At 34.0% G+C, this 16819-nt stretch overlaps 1 protein-coding gene across 1 annotated transcript; it reads left to right on the plus strand.

The window, feature by feature from the left end:
* The first annotated feature begins 591 nt into the window (after positions 1–591).
* LOC18101974 (homeobox-leucine zipper protein REVOLUTA) lies at positions 592–9551 on the plus strand. The gene is made up of 18 exons (XM_006378912.3): positions 592–1670; positions 2177–2336; positions 2886–2968; positions 3086–3176; positions 3291–3386; positions 3504–3617; positions 3716–3799; positions 3940–4095; positions 4168–4242; positions 4698–4804; positions 4947–5130; positions 6347–6535; positions 6951–7031; positions 7448–7582; positions 7761–8092; positions 8305–8410; positions 8593–8742; positions 9162–9551. The coding sequence occupies exons 1-18, from the start codon at positions 1432–1434 to the stop codon at positions 9309–9311; spliced, it is 2532 nt and encodes an 843-aa protein (XP_006378974.2). The 5' UTR covers positions 592–1431; the 3' UTR covers positions 9312–9551.
* The last annotated feature ends 7268 nt before the right edge of the window (positions 9552–16819 follow it).

A 16819-nucleotide genomic window follows, 5' to 3' on the forward strand; every position in this document is an offset into this window, starting at 1 on the left:
GTGTGTCTATTTCTATTATCATTTTGTATTAAAAAATAATTTTAATAAACAAACTTAGTAAATACAATCAGGTAAATATCCCGTTTTGCGATATTAAATATCTTGATCTATACCTATCTTTTTATTTTTTCTAGTTTTATTTGTAGTTATTGTTTATGACTTTTATTTATTACATATATTTATCGATTTATTTGATTACATGTATTTATAAATTTTTTAATTTTAATTTTTATTTTTTTAATTATAAAAACATGTAAAAAAAACTTGTTTATATAATATTTTTACAAAAAAATATTTGACCCGCGTAAAATAAAAAAATTGGCGTGCATAGTGAAAATTCGTTCGAGTCGGGTCAACTTGCACGCGAGAATAAAAGTTTTTTGTTTTATTTTTGTAAAGAAGAGGCTGCTAAACAAAAACTTAGCAGTGGGAAAAGGAGCGGGAGGGAGGGAGGGTAGGTGCTGCCATCTCTCTGGCTGGCTCCGAGTCTAAACATGTCATTTCAGACAAGGAATAGGGAGAGGGGCGTAAATGCGCCGACCGAAATTATAAAGAAAAGAAAGAAACCAATCCTCTCACTACACTACACAACCACGGTCTAAGTAATTTGTCGGGATGCGTGCAAAATCAAACTGCTCTCCTCTCTCCTCTCTCACCTTTTCTTTTCTTTTCCTCCCTCACTGTTTCAAGCTCAGACTTAGATCACTCACTGTCACACGCGCATTCTCTCTCTACTAAAATGCTTTTGTGCTCATGGTTAGGGTTGCATTCTTTCTCTTCATTTCTTTAATTTTCCATAGAAGCAGCAGCAGCAGCAGCTCTCTAATGTCACACCCACTGGCTCTCTTTCTTGAGAGAGCCCTTGCTTCTAGATTTCTCTCTTGCACTCAAGCTTGTTTGTGAAATTTCTTGTGATACTGAACTGGGTTTCTGTTTTCTTTTAGATTTTAGATTTAGATCAAGAGAGATAGGGATAGTCTAAAGCTTGTGTTTTTTTTTCTCTCTTTTAAGGCTCCTGGTTTTGGTTTTGGTTTTGTTTTTGGTTTTGGTTTTAGCTCAAAAGCAGGAGTTGGGTTTTTTCTTGAAAGATTCTTGAAACTGATAACGGAGAGGTTTCTCATAAAATTACACACACAGCTTCTGTCTTGTTATAGCATTACATATTTATATTAGTTTTAACCTCTGCAAAAGAAGATAAAAAAACCACCCCTTCTGGCCTTTACTTGCCTCTCTAGAAAACCGTTTTTTCTTTATCTTTTTTTTTTTAAAGCTCGAATCATACCTGTCTTTTCCTTTCTCATCTCTTGTATCTTGCGAAGAGTAAGAGACGGACATTACTAGGACCAAAGAATCTTAACTGATAAGCTCCTCAGGAAAGAAAGCGGACACCTTTATTTATATCTGTGTTTGATTATTTAATTGGTGGTGGAAATGGCGATGGCGGTGGCCCCTCAGCACAGAGAGAGCAGTAGTAGTGGGAGCTTAAACAAGCACCTCACTGATAATGGAAAGTATGTTCGGTACACATCAGAGCAAGTGGAGGCTCTTGAAAGAGTTTACGCCGAGTGCCCTAAGCCAAGCTCTTTGCGCAGGCAACAGTTGATCAGAGAGTGTCCCATTTTGGCTAATATTGAGCCCAAGCAGATCAAAGTCTGGTTTCAAAATCGCAGGTTAAGATAAAAGAAAATAAATTTACTCATAATCATTTTGTTTGTTTGTTTTTATTGAATTTTTTTGGGCGATCAGGTCTTAAGGGACTGGATTAATGACATTTTTGAAGAAAAGGTTTACACTTTAACATTAATTGCGTTGATATTTTTTGTATAAATATTTAAGTTCACATGAATGAGTACTGGCGTCGCTTTCTTTTATTTATTTTTAGGTGGGAGAAAGGCTAGATCCTTACTGCATTTGGGTTTAATTTCCTGAATTTTGTTTGTTTTGCTAGTCTCTTCCTTTTTCTATTAATGCAAGCTTTCCTGTATTGGGTCATGATTTCACACCGGGTTTATGTACTTTCTATTCATAGGAAATGCATTAGTGTACGTGGTTTACTCCAATATGGGTTTTGATTAGTTGAATTTGGGATGTACGAAAAGAGAATCACAGTGTAAAATTCTTTTGGGGATGAAGGGTTTTCTTGGGCACTGAGAGAAGGTGGTGTTTGGGGGTGCAGGTGTCGAGAGAAGCAGAGAAAAGAGTCCTCAAGACTCCAAACTGTGAACAGGAAATTGACTGCAATGAATAAGCTGTTGATGGAAGAGAATGATCGCCTGCAAAAACAGGTGTCACAGCTGGTGTGTGAAAATGGTTTCATGCAGCAACAACTACAAACTGTAAGTTTCTGATCATGGTCTTCAATTTATAATCCATATTCCAAATTGGGAAGTACTGTGGGTGATCTTGGGATATAAATTTGGCATGATGACCCAGAGTAACTCAAGCATGTACTTCTGGGTGATTCCTACTGTGACAGTTTTGCCAAGTGCTGTGGATGTTGCAGAGTAGAAGGTGCATTTGATGTGTGTTGATTACATTGGTTCTGTCATAATTGTTGCAGTCTGAGGCCCTAGCATTGAAGTCTAAACAAAGTCAGCTTCTAGGGAAAGGAAAAAAATAGTATTTACATTTCATTTATTAACATCATGTTTTTGTCTTCATTCAAGCTAGTGGTTTTATACTTATTATGTTCATCTATTTTCTTGCTGCACTTTCTTCTGTGTTTGGTCATGCTTCACTTCGTTAATTAGTTATAGCACCAATATTATGTTTTACAGTTTTATAAATGATAGCTCTAATTGAGATCTCTGGATTCAGCACTTGTGTAATTTTCTTTCTGTTCTTCATGTTTGGACATGGGTCACATAATTTGATATTTTGTACAGGCACCTGCAGCAGCTGATGCGAGCTGTGACTCCGCGGTTACCACTCCACAGCATTCACTCAGAGATGCCAATAACCCTGCTGGGTAAATCATTCACCAGGATCTGTTTTCCATCATGTTTTTCATTGTGTTTGGTTGGATGTATGTCTGTTGCTGTACAAGTAATATCATGTTTCTTTTTTCCTTGTTTTCTTCTGGCAGACTCCTCTCATTGGCAGAGGAGACCTTGGCAGAGTTCCTTTCAAAGGCTACAGGAACTGCTGTCGATTGGGTCCAGATGCCTGGGATGAAGGTTGTTTTCATTAATTATTTTCTTATATGCATCAATTCCACCAGTAGTTTGGTTGATAGTTTTTTGTAAGCACTTTTTTTCCCATCTGAATGAGTCATTTAAATTCATTGGCAGCCTGGTCCGGATTCGGTTGGGATCTTTGCCATTTCACAAAGGTGCAGTGGAGTGGCAGCTAGAGCCTGCGGTCTTGTAAGTTTAGAACCTACAAAGGTATGCACACTCATATTTGTAAATAATTTAAGATGTTTCTTGTCATTTATTACTGACTGCTTGTTTTAATGTGGTATATATGTGCTGTTTGATTTATTTTTTTTCAAAATATGACAGCTTGCAGAGATCCTTAAAGATCGTCAATCTTGGTTCCGGGATTGTCGGAACCTTGAAGTTTTCACTGTGTTTCCTGCTGGAAACGGTGGAACAATTGAACTATTATACAGTCAGGTAATCAGAAATGGATAAAGGCGGGATTTACTTGTCTATTTTTTTTTCTAGACTTCTATGCTCTTTGCCAGAGCGGCTAAAAGTGGAAGTTGGTTCAGATATATGCTCCGACAACTCTAGCTCCTGCGCGGGATTTCTGGACTCTGAGATACACTATAAATTTAGAGAATGGCAGTCTTGTGGTATGTATGCCTTCTATAGTTCAACTGATTCTTATGGACTAATTGATGTTTGTCAATTCAGCTTTAGTGTCAAGATGTTGCACTTGTATTTTTAAATTGTAGTGGCCTTATGAGATGTTGCACTTGTATCTTATGTTAAGGTGTGTGAGAGATCTCTTTCTGGTTCTGGTGCTGGACCAAATGCAGCTGCAGCTGCTCAGTTTGTGAGGGCTGAAATGCTTCCTAGTGGTTATTTGATAAGGCCATGTGAAGGAGGAGGGTCAATTATCCACATCGTGGATCACCTGAATCTTCAGGTGCAGTTTTTGACAATTGACATTAAGTGTCTCTTAAAAAGTCAGAGTTAATCTCTTTCATAATTTTTACAGGCATGGAGTGTGCCTGAGGTGCTGCGACCACTTTATGAATCATCAAAAGCAGTGGCACAAAAAGTGACAATCACGGTGAGTAGGTTCTTGATGTGACCATCTTTCATAAAGCTGTATTATAAGGGATCAACTATCTTTGCCCTTTTTACCTCTATTATGAGAGGACTTTCCCTCGGTCAGTTCATTATCTATCTATTTTGGCATGGGCTGCTGCATGTAATAATTTGCATCTGTTTTACATTATTGTTTGATATGGTTGAGATGCCTTTTATGCTTGTGAAATTGCAGGCTATTCTTCTGCAAGTTGAAAATTAGGAACCTTTTCTTTCTTTCTTTCTTTTTTTCTAATGTGGGCATGTGCTTCTACCTTGTTATGACATTATTTTGGCATGTTTACAAGTTTGGAATCCTTGAAATAAAACGATTTCCATGTGGAGTATTATTTATTGGTCCGCTGCATATGGTGTTATGGCTTTCATGGATAAGACAAGTTTCAACACTACTGTACTGATTACCTGGTTTCTTTCAAGGCTCTGCGCCATGTCAGGCAAATAGCTCATGAAACCAGTGGTGAGGTGGTGTATGGTTTGGGCAGGCAGCCAGCTGTGCTGAGAACCTTTAGCCAAAGATTAAGCAGGTAGTTATTTGACTCTGCCTGTCAATTTAAGTGGTCTTCTTGCAAAGACAGTCATGTGGGCCAACCTAATGTATATTTAAGCATTTGAGGTGTGTGTATATGATTTAATTGTGTATTTCTGTTCTGTGTCAACTTCTCGTAGAGGCTTCAATGATGCAATCAATGGGTTTAATGATGATGGTTGGTCACTGATGAATTCTGATGGAGCTGAGGATGTAATAATTGCTGTTAACACAACCAAGAACTTGATCAGTGCTAATAATCCTGCTCATTCACTTTCATTCTTGGGAGGGATTCTTTGTGCAAAGGCTTCCATGCTACTGCAAGTAAGTTTTGAAACTATGATCACAAACTTTATGTGGCCCATAGAAATAATAAAGAAATCTTTAGCATGTAATTGTTAACATCATGCTCTTGCATTCTAGCAAACCCTGAATAAGCAAGAAGTTCATTTGCATTTTCATCTTGAGTGCTAATTGTGGTTGTTGAATAAAGTGCACTTTTTAACCAATTTAATTTTTTTCCTCTACTTTTGACTGCTTATTTACTTTGAACTGACTATTTGTGCTGGCCATTGGAATCTGAAATTACAACTGAAATCTTTTCAGGATATTCGCTGAATGCTCTGGCTTTTTCATCTTTCTTGCTATATGTGGAAAGTCTGTCTAAAATTTCCTTGTTTGAGGCTAGATTATACTCCCTCCATCCCATTATTATTGGCCCTTTTTCATTTTTTTAGTTGTCCCATTATATTTGGCCAATTTGAAAATCAAACGTTTTACAAATACTAAATTTCTATTATGCCGTTTTAAATTTACAATATAATAATGTAGATTAGCTAAGGAAAATTAGGAGTAGAAAAGGAACAACATATTAAAGTCAACACTAATTAATTGAGCAATTGGTGTTTTCTTAAATTTTGTGTTTTTTTGTGAAGGGGGCAATAATAATGGGACAGAGGGAGTAATATAGAAACTGATAGTTATTTCTTCCTTTTGGCATCAAGAGATGTCAAATGTTGGTGTACTGTTTATAGACAATGTGGAAATCTTAGGGGTAAGTGTTGAGGGTTTGCGAAGTGTTAGGAGGTAAGTGTTAAAGGATGTTTGGTAGGGGTTGAAAAAATTAAGAGTAATAGTAGGTCCCAATATAAATGAAATCAAATTTTAAATGAAAATATAATTATTAAAATATCAAATAATATATATTTGCAGTCCGAAATAGGAAGTGGAAGAAAAAAAAGAGTACATAAATATAAAATTCAAAAAAGGGAGGGAAAGGCACAGAAACCAGATTTTTCCTCCAAAATTGCTTTACCTTTCCCCCCACAAGGCTAACATTAACCCCCCTTTTGGGGTCAATGTTACCCCCCAAGAAACTTTCCTCCCTCCCCAAAATCATACCAAACATTACTAAAGGGGGTAACTTTTCACCTCTTTTGCCCCATGCCAAACGTAGCGTTAGCACGTGTATGATTAAAAGAAGAATTTAGTGCAACATGTCTTTGGATAAAACTGATTTCTCTTTCCTTTTACCTGCTAGAATGTGCCTCCAGCTGTGCTGGTCCGCTTCCTAAGGGAGCATCGCTCTGAGTGGGCTGATTTCAGTGTTGATGCCTATTCTGCTGCATCGTTGAAAGCTGGTTCATATGCATATCCAGGGATGAGATCTATGAGGTTTACTGGGAGCCAAATCATCATGCCATTGGGCCACACAATTGAACAAGAAGAGGTATGTTTTCTGATGGCAATTGTTTCATGCTCATTATCGCAACATTGCTGATAAATGGAACCAAAAGGATTATGTAATTTCTTAAAAATGAGATGATGTGATATCCCAATCCATATTTTATTTTGGTGCTCTATGGGTTTCCCTTTTCATGAGCTTCCCTGCATTCAGTATTCAGATTGTCACGATGATTACTGAGCATTTGCTTTGTGTCCATGGTTGCTTCTTTTTTCATGACCTCGCACCCTAGTCCTCTCAAGGGATTTCAGAACATTATCATGCTTTAGTGGGCGAGTCTTCTGTCCAAACAAAAATGTTGTGCCCTGCTTAACTTGGCCATATACTGCCATGAGTGCAATCATGTGTTGCGAACATGTATCTTCAAGTACTTTTGTTCCTAACTGAAACTTGTGTCCAGTTGCTTGAAGTTATTCGACTTGAAGGCCATTCTTTTGCACAAGAAGATGCTTTTGTTTCACGGGACATCCATCTCCTACAGGTGCTATTTTTTAGCATTTCTATTTATTTACCTTTTCCTTTTCTATAGCATGTAGGAGTCAGTTTTTTTTTTTGGTTTAATTGAGTGTTAAAGAGTTTTGGGGCTGCTACAGTTGCAATCTGCACCCCTCTTTTGACACGGCTAACCTCAACCAGTTCAACTTGGGCATGGTAACCAGGTTGATGAGTCTTTTAGGTTCACAATTTTACTGTGTTAGTTTATACCAAGGTTGAGATCAGTTTCTTGTTTCACTCCAATTTACTATTTTACAGAATTCAGAAAATTTCTTTAGCACTTTTTTTTATGCTGTACTTTTGGCTGCCTGAAAGGCCTGATCATGTTCTTTAATCAGGCGTGCATATACTGACAAGAACCAACTGCATATGCTTTAATGGTGTTTCCTTTCTTTTGGGCAGATATGTAGTGGAATTGATGAGAATGCTGTTGGAGCCTGTTCTGAACTAGTTTTTGCTCCAATTGATGAAATGTTCCCGGATGATGCTCCACTGCTACCCTCTGGTTTCCGCGTCATTCCACTGGAATCAAAAACAGTTGAGTATGAGTGGATTTTTTTCCTTTCCATTGGCCTCATTGGACCAGAGTTTCATTTGTTACGTATGTTGCTTATAAAGTAAACATATCTCAGTTACATTTTACCCTGTGTTGGCTTGAGGCCTTACCGGAAGTTGCATCCCATTTTTTTTTCAATATGTTGATGTTGTTATACAGAAGGATGCGCAGGAGGCATTGACCACAAATCGCACTCTGGATCTAACATCAAGTCTTGAAGTGGGCCCGGTAACAAACCATGCTTCAGTGGATGGTTCATCATGTCATTTGCGATCAGTGTTGACTATTGCTTTCCAGTTCCCGTTTGAGAGCAATCTACAGGATAATGTTGCCACCATGGCCCGTCAGTATGTCCGCAGTGTGATTTCATCTGTCCAGAGGGTTGCCACGGCCATATCTCCATCAGGATTGAATCCAGCTTTGGGACCAAAGCTATCTGCAGGCTCCCCTGAAGCTCTAACACTGGCTCACTGGATCTGCCAAAGTTATTGGCAAGTCCTGCCTCAAGTTTCATCATGGTTTAATGACTATATTAATAATATTAATAGTAATGAAGCTATAATAATCAAGTTGTCCCATGTACTGTTATTATGTGTTTTAGAGTAGAATATCTGTTCATTAATTTGCCAAAGCATCTTGTTATGCAGCTTCTATGATATTTTGAGCTTGATAGAACTTTCTGATCTTTCTTTTTTTTACTCAGTTACCATTTAGGAGCAGAATTACTGAGATCTGATTCTGTGGGTGGAGATTCTGTCCTGAAACATCTATGGCATCATCCGGATGCAATTTTATGTTGTTCATTGGAGGTATGTCTACATCCAATTAGATAACATTATCTATCTGTCAAATATTTAGTTGAAGCGCCTCTTAAAAATTGCATATGGTACACCAGACCAGCGATGCCACTATTGAGGACAACATCCATTCTTCAGTATCTGAGATAACATCAGAGATTGTTTCATGTATCTATGTTTTTTTGGTGTTGCAGGCACTACCAGTGTTCATCTTTGCTAACCAGGCAGGACTTGACATGCTGGAGACAACTCTAGTGGCTCTGCAAGACATCACACTGGATAAGATATTTGATGAATCTGGACGCAAGGCATTGTTTACAGACTTCGCAAAGTTAATGCAACAGGCAAGTTTTACATGGAAATATGTTTTTTTCCTTCTGATCGTTTGCTTACTTATGTGTTGAGAAACGTTGGATGTTTGCCTTCAAGTTAGGTTCTTTATGAGAATTTCCCTCATCATTATAAGGCACTGTAAAGATCTGTGACATTATTGTTCTCTTTCTTATGATTGGATAATTCTAAGACAATGTGTGTTTCTGTTCTGTGTATTCCCCAAAATTTTCTAAGCAAAAGGGGTAGTTGAGGATGGTTGTAGCTGGTTTGATTAATGAGATCCTGGCTATAGTAAATATGTTTTCTGTGCATTGTCTTCTGTTATTACTGGGCCCAGCTAGTCTCCGGGTTGCCTTCCTTAGGGAAAAATGGAACATAAACTGTATTACTTACAAACCCTAATTGGTGAAACTTGTCCTTCTGTGATCAGGGATTTGCATGCTTGCCTGCTGGAATCTGCATGTCAACAATGGGGCGCAATGTATCATATGAACAAGCTGTTTCATGGAAAGTGCTTGCTGCTGAAGAGAACACTGTCCACTGCATTGCTTTCTCTTTTGTAAACTGGTCTTTTTTGTGAAGACCACAGTTCATTCACCCAACTCTCTCTGCCCATCTTCCCTCCCAGTTGAATATGAAGACAACAAAGGCATGGTGGAGATTTTTGAAAATGAAAAGATAAGTTTTGTAATATTTATACCCAGCTGCAGGTTTGCATCATATTAATTTAATTATTTTTCTTTTAGTGCACCCAGTTTTTCGCTTTGTTCATGTAAATATACTTTTCCTCCAATATCAGCGGAGCTTTTCTTGCACTTTACTGTAGTGTTTATACCCAGCTCCAGCTTCATTTTGAGCCTTGCATCTGTGCTGCTGCATTTTGTCTTTGAAGATTTTTTGCTATTAACTAGCTCCACATTGCGCGCTGCTAGTATTCGAGTGGAGTTTTCCTTTCCCTTGGATTTACGAGGGAGGCTTTGAATGCTAGTTCTGCAGCTTCTGCTACAGAATCTTGGTGCTTTTAAAAATTTGTTCATGCTCATCTTTCTTCCTAGCTCCCGTACGTGGGATTCTATCCGAGATTCGTGTCTGTTTTATCCGCTAGCTCATTAAACGTAGGTGCTCGAGAATTCGTGCGCTGACATCTTTTTTTAATTATTGCCATCACGGCCTCAAGTTAAATAGAAAGGCTTGTTGAACAAAAATATCCAGCGGCCCTACGCAGCTCGCGGCAGTAACTCTTCCTACCTAATAATCATCATATGCGGGCATCAATGATTTACTAGGTAATTAATTCGCTTATTTTTAAATGTAAAAATTATGTAGATATTGTTTATGTATTTTTTTTATTTGTCAGCAAAATCTTGATTATGATGAAGTATTTTTTTAAAAAAAATAATAATATGATGACATCTTCTCAGTGGGGTTTGAAAACATTGTTTTTTTTAAATAATTTTCATTTAATTATATGATAATAAAAATATATATTATTAAAAAAGCAAAATAATGATGGGTTATAAAAAAATTTGCTAATATTACAAGGGATTGTTATATAAAATATTATAAAAATTGAATGGTATTTAATTAAAAAATTTCTAAAATATATTTTTAATTAATTTAATTATTTAATTATTTTTAAAAAAAAAATTAAAATTTAAAAAAAAAACAGGTCAGGTGTATCTTGAATTAAAAAGCTTATTTGTACGCTTTTACAAACCAAAGAACAGTTATATCCTCAATCAACGGTTTAAAACTCACCTATCACAAAGCTCCACCTCTCATATGCTATTGTCATCTCTCTCAGCTTATTTGCGCTTTAAACCAAGGCTTCTCTCCCTTTCTCTCTTTCTAGGGCTTGCTTCCCTTTTTCAAAAAATTCTAATCTAGGGCTTGCTCGACTTGATTTTGATGTTATTAACTCCTATACTCAAAAGAATTGGGCTGGAATCATTATTCATGTAAATAATGAACCAACTCAATTCTTTTTTTTTCTCTTATTCTTTATGTTTTTTTCAATTTAGTTCTTTAAACTTTTTTTCTCAATTTAATCTTTATTTTTTCAATTTAATCATTCTGTTATCTAATTCTATGAGATTGAGTTTTAAATTGTAAAAGATAAAATCAATAAATCCTCAAACTTTTTTGTTTAATTTAAACCTTTTGTTATCTAATTCTATGAGATTAAGTTTTAAATTGTGAAAGATAAAATTAAAAGAGAGAGGACCATAATAGAAAAACATGCGGCCATTCTCGAAGTCGATAAAAAAGTGTTTTTTGACCCACCTAATTTCTTTTCTTCTCTGATTATGTGGCTTTCACCTTTAGAATTTTAGTTTTTGTTCAAAAGCTCATTTTGTTCCTTTTCCAGTCTTTAGGTTTTTGGAGATGAGAGAGAAACTCATCAAAAAACAGTAAGGGGGAGAGAGAGGAGAGATAGAAAGTTGTCGGTTGATCATTATCCAACAATAAAAAAGACCGATCTTCGTGTCAACAAGATTTATTCGATGAGAGAATGTCCATTTAGGTTTTTTAGGCCTTCATCTCACTAGAAAAAATAGATCAATGTTGAGAAAGAATTCTTTCCGTTTTATTTTGTATTTTTGAACAAATTTATGAGTGTTTTGAGTTGAGAGAATGGTTTATTGACATGAGAATGATGTTAATTGGGTGTTTCTAAGCGAAAATATGTTGAAAATGAATTTTTAGGTTAAAAAAACCTCAATCCAATTTTACAATGACCTCTTTGATGGTTGTATATGTCATAGTGAAGCAACTTCTTTTATTTTTCATATTTAAACTTCTTGTTTTAATTTAATCATTTTGTTACCAATTTTTTAAATTATTGTTGAAATATAAAATAAAATGAGAGAGGACCACGATGTAAACCACGAGGAAAACACATGGCCAGAGTCAAAGTTGGTAAAGAAATGTTTTTTGACCCACCTATTTTCCTTTCTTCTTCGATTTAGTCTCTTTTGCTTTTGAAATTTTAATTGATATAAAAGTTTATTTTGTTCTTTTTTCAGTCCTTGGTTTTAGGAGAGGAGAGAGAAACTAGCTAGAAAACATTGAGGGAGAGAATTGTTGGTTGGTCATATTTTAGTAACAAAAAAAGTCGATCTTGGTGTCAACAAGTTTTATTCGACGAGAGAAAATCCATTAAAGTGTTTTTAGACTTTCATCTTGATTTGATTTTGTATTTTTAGACCAATTTAGGGTGTGTTGAATTGAAAGATAGGTTTATTGACATGATAAAAATATATATATTTATTAGGTGTTTTTAGGTGAAAATAAGTTGAGAAATGAATTTCTAGATAAAAAAAAACCCGCCCTAATTTTCAACCACCTATCTAGTATTTGAGAATTAGGCAAACAAACGACGAGTTATTTTTTTTTTCTTTTAGATAAAAAGGCCAAAAATAATTTCCTCTGTAAATCAAAATAGAGTGATGTAATCTACCCTATAAATTTTATTTATCAATTTGATTGATTTATTTAATTAAACATGCATCAACGAGTCTGTTCATAATGATAATAAAAAATCTTCAATCTAAAAAGCACCTTGACAATACATAAACATTTTTATATTAAAAACTAACTTTTGATCTCTTCTACAATGTAGCAAGAGTAAATAGGCTAGCATAGACTAAATAAAAACAACTTAGATCGTAAATGCCTCCACAACCACCATGTGCTAACATTAATTCAAAACCCATAAAAACATGTATATCTCAACCCTATATAGAAAAATTCCATATTTAACATAAAAAAACATGTACAGATGAGATGGTAGAGTCTAGTTTTCTCTATAATAATTATTGAATCATTATTAATTTAAATTAAAATATATCACTTAAAATACATAAACAAAATTAAAAGATCTTAGAATCTAATTTTCTCTATAAAAACTTCCTGAAATGGAGGTTTGAGATGATAATTTGGTAATTATTTACTATTGAGAGGCATTGTTGATGGTTTTGAAAGAGGAAGGCTAGGGTTTCGAGAGATGGATGACTCATCAAATAATTTCTTAAAAAACTTCATTTCTTCCATCAATTTTTTTAAGCCCTTCCTCTTCTTCCTCTTTTTCTTTTCTTCAAAATCTCTTTTGTGGTCTATTTTTTGGGTTTTTTTAATTGATTTTTCTCTTATTTAATCATTATATTTTTTGTTTTTGTGTTTCATTTCAAAACCCTAACCCTAGTTTCTCTTCGACTTTATTTTAGGGTTTTCTACATGAATTATAAGCCAAATTGGCCATGGATGTTTTGTATTATTTATTGTAGATTGCTTTGGTTCAATATCGTTGTTACGATGAATGTGAGTTTTTAGTGTTTCTATTTGTTTTTTGTTTTTTTTTGTATTTGATAATGTTTTGAAGTTGGGGAAGTTATGATTTTGGATTTGAATCTAAATTGAATTGAATGAAAATTAAAGTGGGTTAGTGTTATTTTGTGGTTATTGAGTGAAAATGGTAAGCGTATAAGGAATTTAGGGTTTTCAAAAGGAGTTGAAGTTGAAATTAGGAATTTCTTTTGTACTAATTATTTGACCTATGCTCCGTCACGGGTTGTATATTATTTTTCCATATAAAAATTGGATATGTAAGCTTTTCCAACGTGTTTTTTAACATAAAAGATTCTTAGTGTGAATCAAAAGGCTTATACAAGCATTTAATTAAATAAATCGAGAACCATGTATATAAATAAATGTGAAAAAGCCATCACGATAACATGAGGAAAAAATCTTTAAAAGCACGAAATTGGATTAAAAAAAAAAGGAAAAAAAAAAACAGGACAGGTCAACTTAGAGTAGCGTGATAAACATGTAATTTGGACAATAAAGGGCAAGCAACCCAAGTTAGCCCGCGAAACCTATGACCTAGGTAATGAGATTGAGATAACACAATAGAAAAAAAATTAAAGAAAAACACAAAGCTAATATTGTTTTTGTAAAAAAAAAAAACAGTGTCAGATGCTGAAATCAAAAAAGAAAGTAAGTAAAAAAAAGAATGTCGACCCGTGTTAATTTTTCAAACCTGTGATTCAAGTCATTAGATCAGAAGCACCATACCTAAAGAAAATGTAAAACCATATCCCCAACAAATCAAACATTGAAGGATAAAATCGGAGGAAAATCAATTAATAAAAGGATCTAGGATAAAAAAAATGTTAATTAAAAGAATGAAGGTGAAAATAAAAAACAAATAAATTAGAGGGTAGACTAGAGTTTTGATTGGAGGGTTAAATCGAAAAGAAAAATAACTTTAACAAAAGGAAAAAAAATATAAAGAATGAGGATCAAATTGGAAAAAACAATGCCCCATAAACTTGGATTAAAAAATAAAATTGAAAACCAATAAAACTTTTACAAAACAACCAAGAAACAAAATACAAAGCAAAAGAATAAGTATTTAATTAAAAGAAATAAAACATGACAAATTGAATGTGAATGACTAAATCATAAATAAATAAAACTTGTATAAAAGATCAAGAAATAAAATCTAAAAATCAAAAGAATAATGATTGAAATTGAAATACCAAAAATAAAAAGAACAAAACTATATTTGTTTGGGGAGAAAGAAAATAAAGAGAGAGAGAAAAGAAAAGAAACGTTTGTTAGGGACAAACAGCCACACCTACACGGACACGTGCCTCACCGAAAGGAAGAGGACGTGATGGTGCTTCCAATGACATAATGAAAGCACGAGTTTGACTATTGAGAGGTGTCACACGCACCGTCCAAAGAAGGTGGACGCCTCCTAAGTGCTGGCACGTATAGGGATTTTTTAATTTTAAGATCAATTAATTAACTTGAAATGACCAATCTACCCCTAATGACATGAAATTAACAAAAAAAAAAAACCCATACTAAAAGGGCCAAAGGGTCACTGGACCCATGTTTTATTTTTTTAGGTTCTAAGGGAAAATGTTATTTTTTATTTAAACAATTAAAAATGCTTAAATACCCTCGTCTATAGCTTAGAAAAAAACTTATCTGAATGACACAGAAGTCATTTAACTCTTTTAGAACAATTGGAAAGACACATATACCCCCTTGCAAATAATTAATGACTAATGGTCACCTGAAAAGATCAAAATACCCTTACTTATAACCTTATCACTTTTTCTCTGATGCAAAAAATAGTCATTGCATTGTAGCAATGAATAGTGAAAATAAAGTATTCCATGAAGTCTGCTACAGGGTTTACTCCACACTTTTTAAAGTTTTTCTTAATGTGTTGATTGTTTGGTGTTGTTTATTAGGGCTAGAAAATTAGGTTATAGGCTTGTAATTTAATGTGTTTTGAAGAGGAAATGAAATTGAATAGGGATCTTTTCTGGTGTTGTCTATTAAAAGTGAAAAATTAGGTTTTAATATATAAGAGGCTAAATTTTGAAGGTTATATGACTTTGTTTTGTCTTTTTTCAATGATCGGTTTGGATGACTTGGTTTAAAAATCCAAGGAGGTGTTTCACTATTCATATAAATAATGAAGCTCTATAAAGAACTTTAGATCTTTTAGTTTCATAGTTAATTAGATATAAATATATAAATCAAGTAGTTTTTACAATGATAGAGATTATTAGCTAGCTAGCTTAGCTTTTAAAGCCTTTTGATATAAGCTAGATAAAATTAATTACTTATAGCTCCCACCAAGGATTGAAGAGATTGCATTGCTTAAGGCTAATTACCAAACAAAATTAATACTCCTAGGTGCACATGTTAGGTAATGTGATCCTAACTACGACATCAAAGGATCTATTAGTAGTGTCTATTGGGTCTACTTTAAGACCTAAAACGAAATGATCCAAGAGGAGTTTCACGGGTTAATTCGAGAGGCTTGGATTAAAAAGGTTTAAATCAGTCAGTATGGATCTTTATTTACTTTTAAGGTCATATATGGGGTTACAAGAGAAGTTTGGATACGATTCCAATTGGGTTGGAAACTAGATATCTGTACTTTTCTAACTATATATGGTAGGCCAACTAATTTATCCAGAAAAGAGAAAACGATATGTTTGAAGTTGAGCCTAGAAAATATTAGCAAAGTGTGATAACAAAAAAAAAAAAAAAACATTGTTTCCGTAAGAGTTATAGGTTCCATTTACTGCAATGAGTTCTTAATGCTATTTAAAACTTATATGGAATCCTTTGACTTACTTATTTTACAAGGATTTCATATCAAACAAGAAGAATTAATTGGTCAAAAATCAATTCTTATTTTAGAAAGCATCAGGCTTTTGTTCAACAAGGATTCTTTAACAATTATTTTTCTTGGGTGTTTTTCACTATCATATATGAAAAATGGTGAAAATGGTCTTAGACTATTATTATTATTATTTTATGTTAATAAACATTTTGTACTCACATACAAGTATATTGATAGGTGGGACTGGAGATTTCCATAATTATGAAGAATTACTTGTTGATTTGTTATAAGTAGAAAACATAGAAAACCTAACAAAGTTGTTTAAGGATCAATAATGCAGAGCTAAACTCAATAAAAGAGATGTCCAAACTAATCAAGTAGTCTGATAAAAAAAAATTATAATTTTTTATCTAATTACCATATCTCTCTTAAATTTGGCTCTCAATTTAACCGGAGATTTTACAAGTATAGTTATGTAAAAACATCAGCTTGCTATAACCAATGGAGGTCCAAAAGGCCTTTAAATTAGATTTATAAGACATTATTTGGGCCAATTCATTGTTTTTCTTTGTAGTTTATAATATATTTTTTATTTGATTTAAAATTATATAAGGAGTTGAAGATTTTTTAAAAAGATAAACTACACCAGAAAAAAATATTCATTAATAAAATATTCATTAAGTTTCTAATTGCGAGACTACAAAAATGATCTTTCTTTGTGTTTATTATTTTTTTTTTATCAGGATCGGTTGCATCACATATAAATCATTTGATCACAAAATACATGCGTTATAATAATCTTGTTTCAATAGATAGATGAAGGTATGCAAGGTTATCAGTATATGTTAATACATAAATACCCGTTTCTCAATCTCTTCATACTTCTTGAAACAGCTACATAATCTTGCATCATCATCTTCCCTCGGCATTAATCT

Source organism: Populus trichocarpa, chromosome 9, assembly GCF_000002775.5.
Source record: "Populus trichocarpa isolate Nisqually-1 chromosome 9, P.trichocarpa_v4.1, whole genome shotgun sequence".
Classification (NCBI taxonomy): domain Eukaryota; kingdom Viridiplantae; phylum Streptophyta; class Magnoliopsida; order Malpighiales; family Salicaceae; genus Populus; species Populus trichocarpa.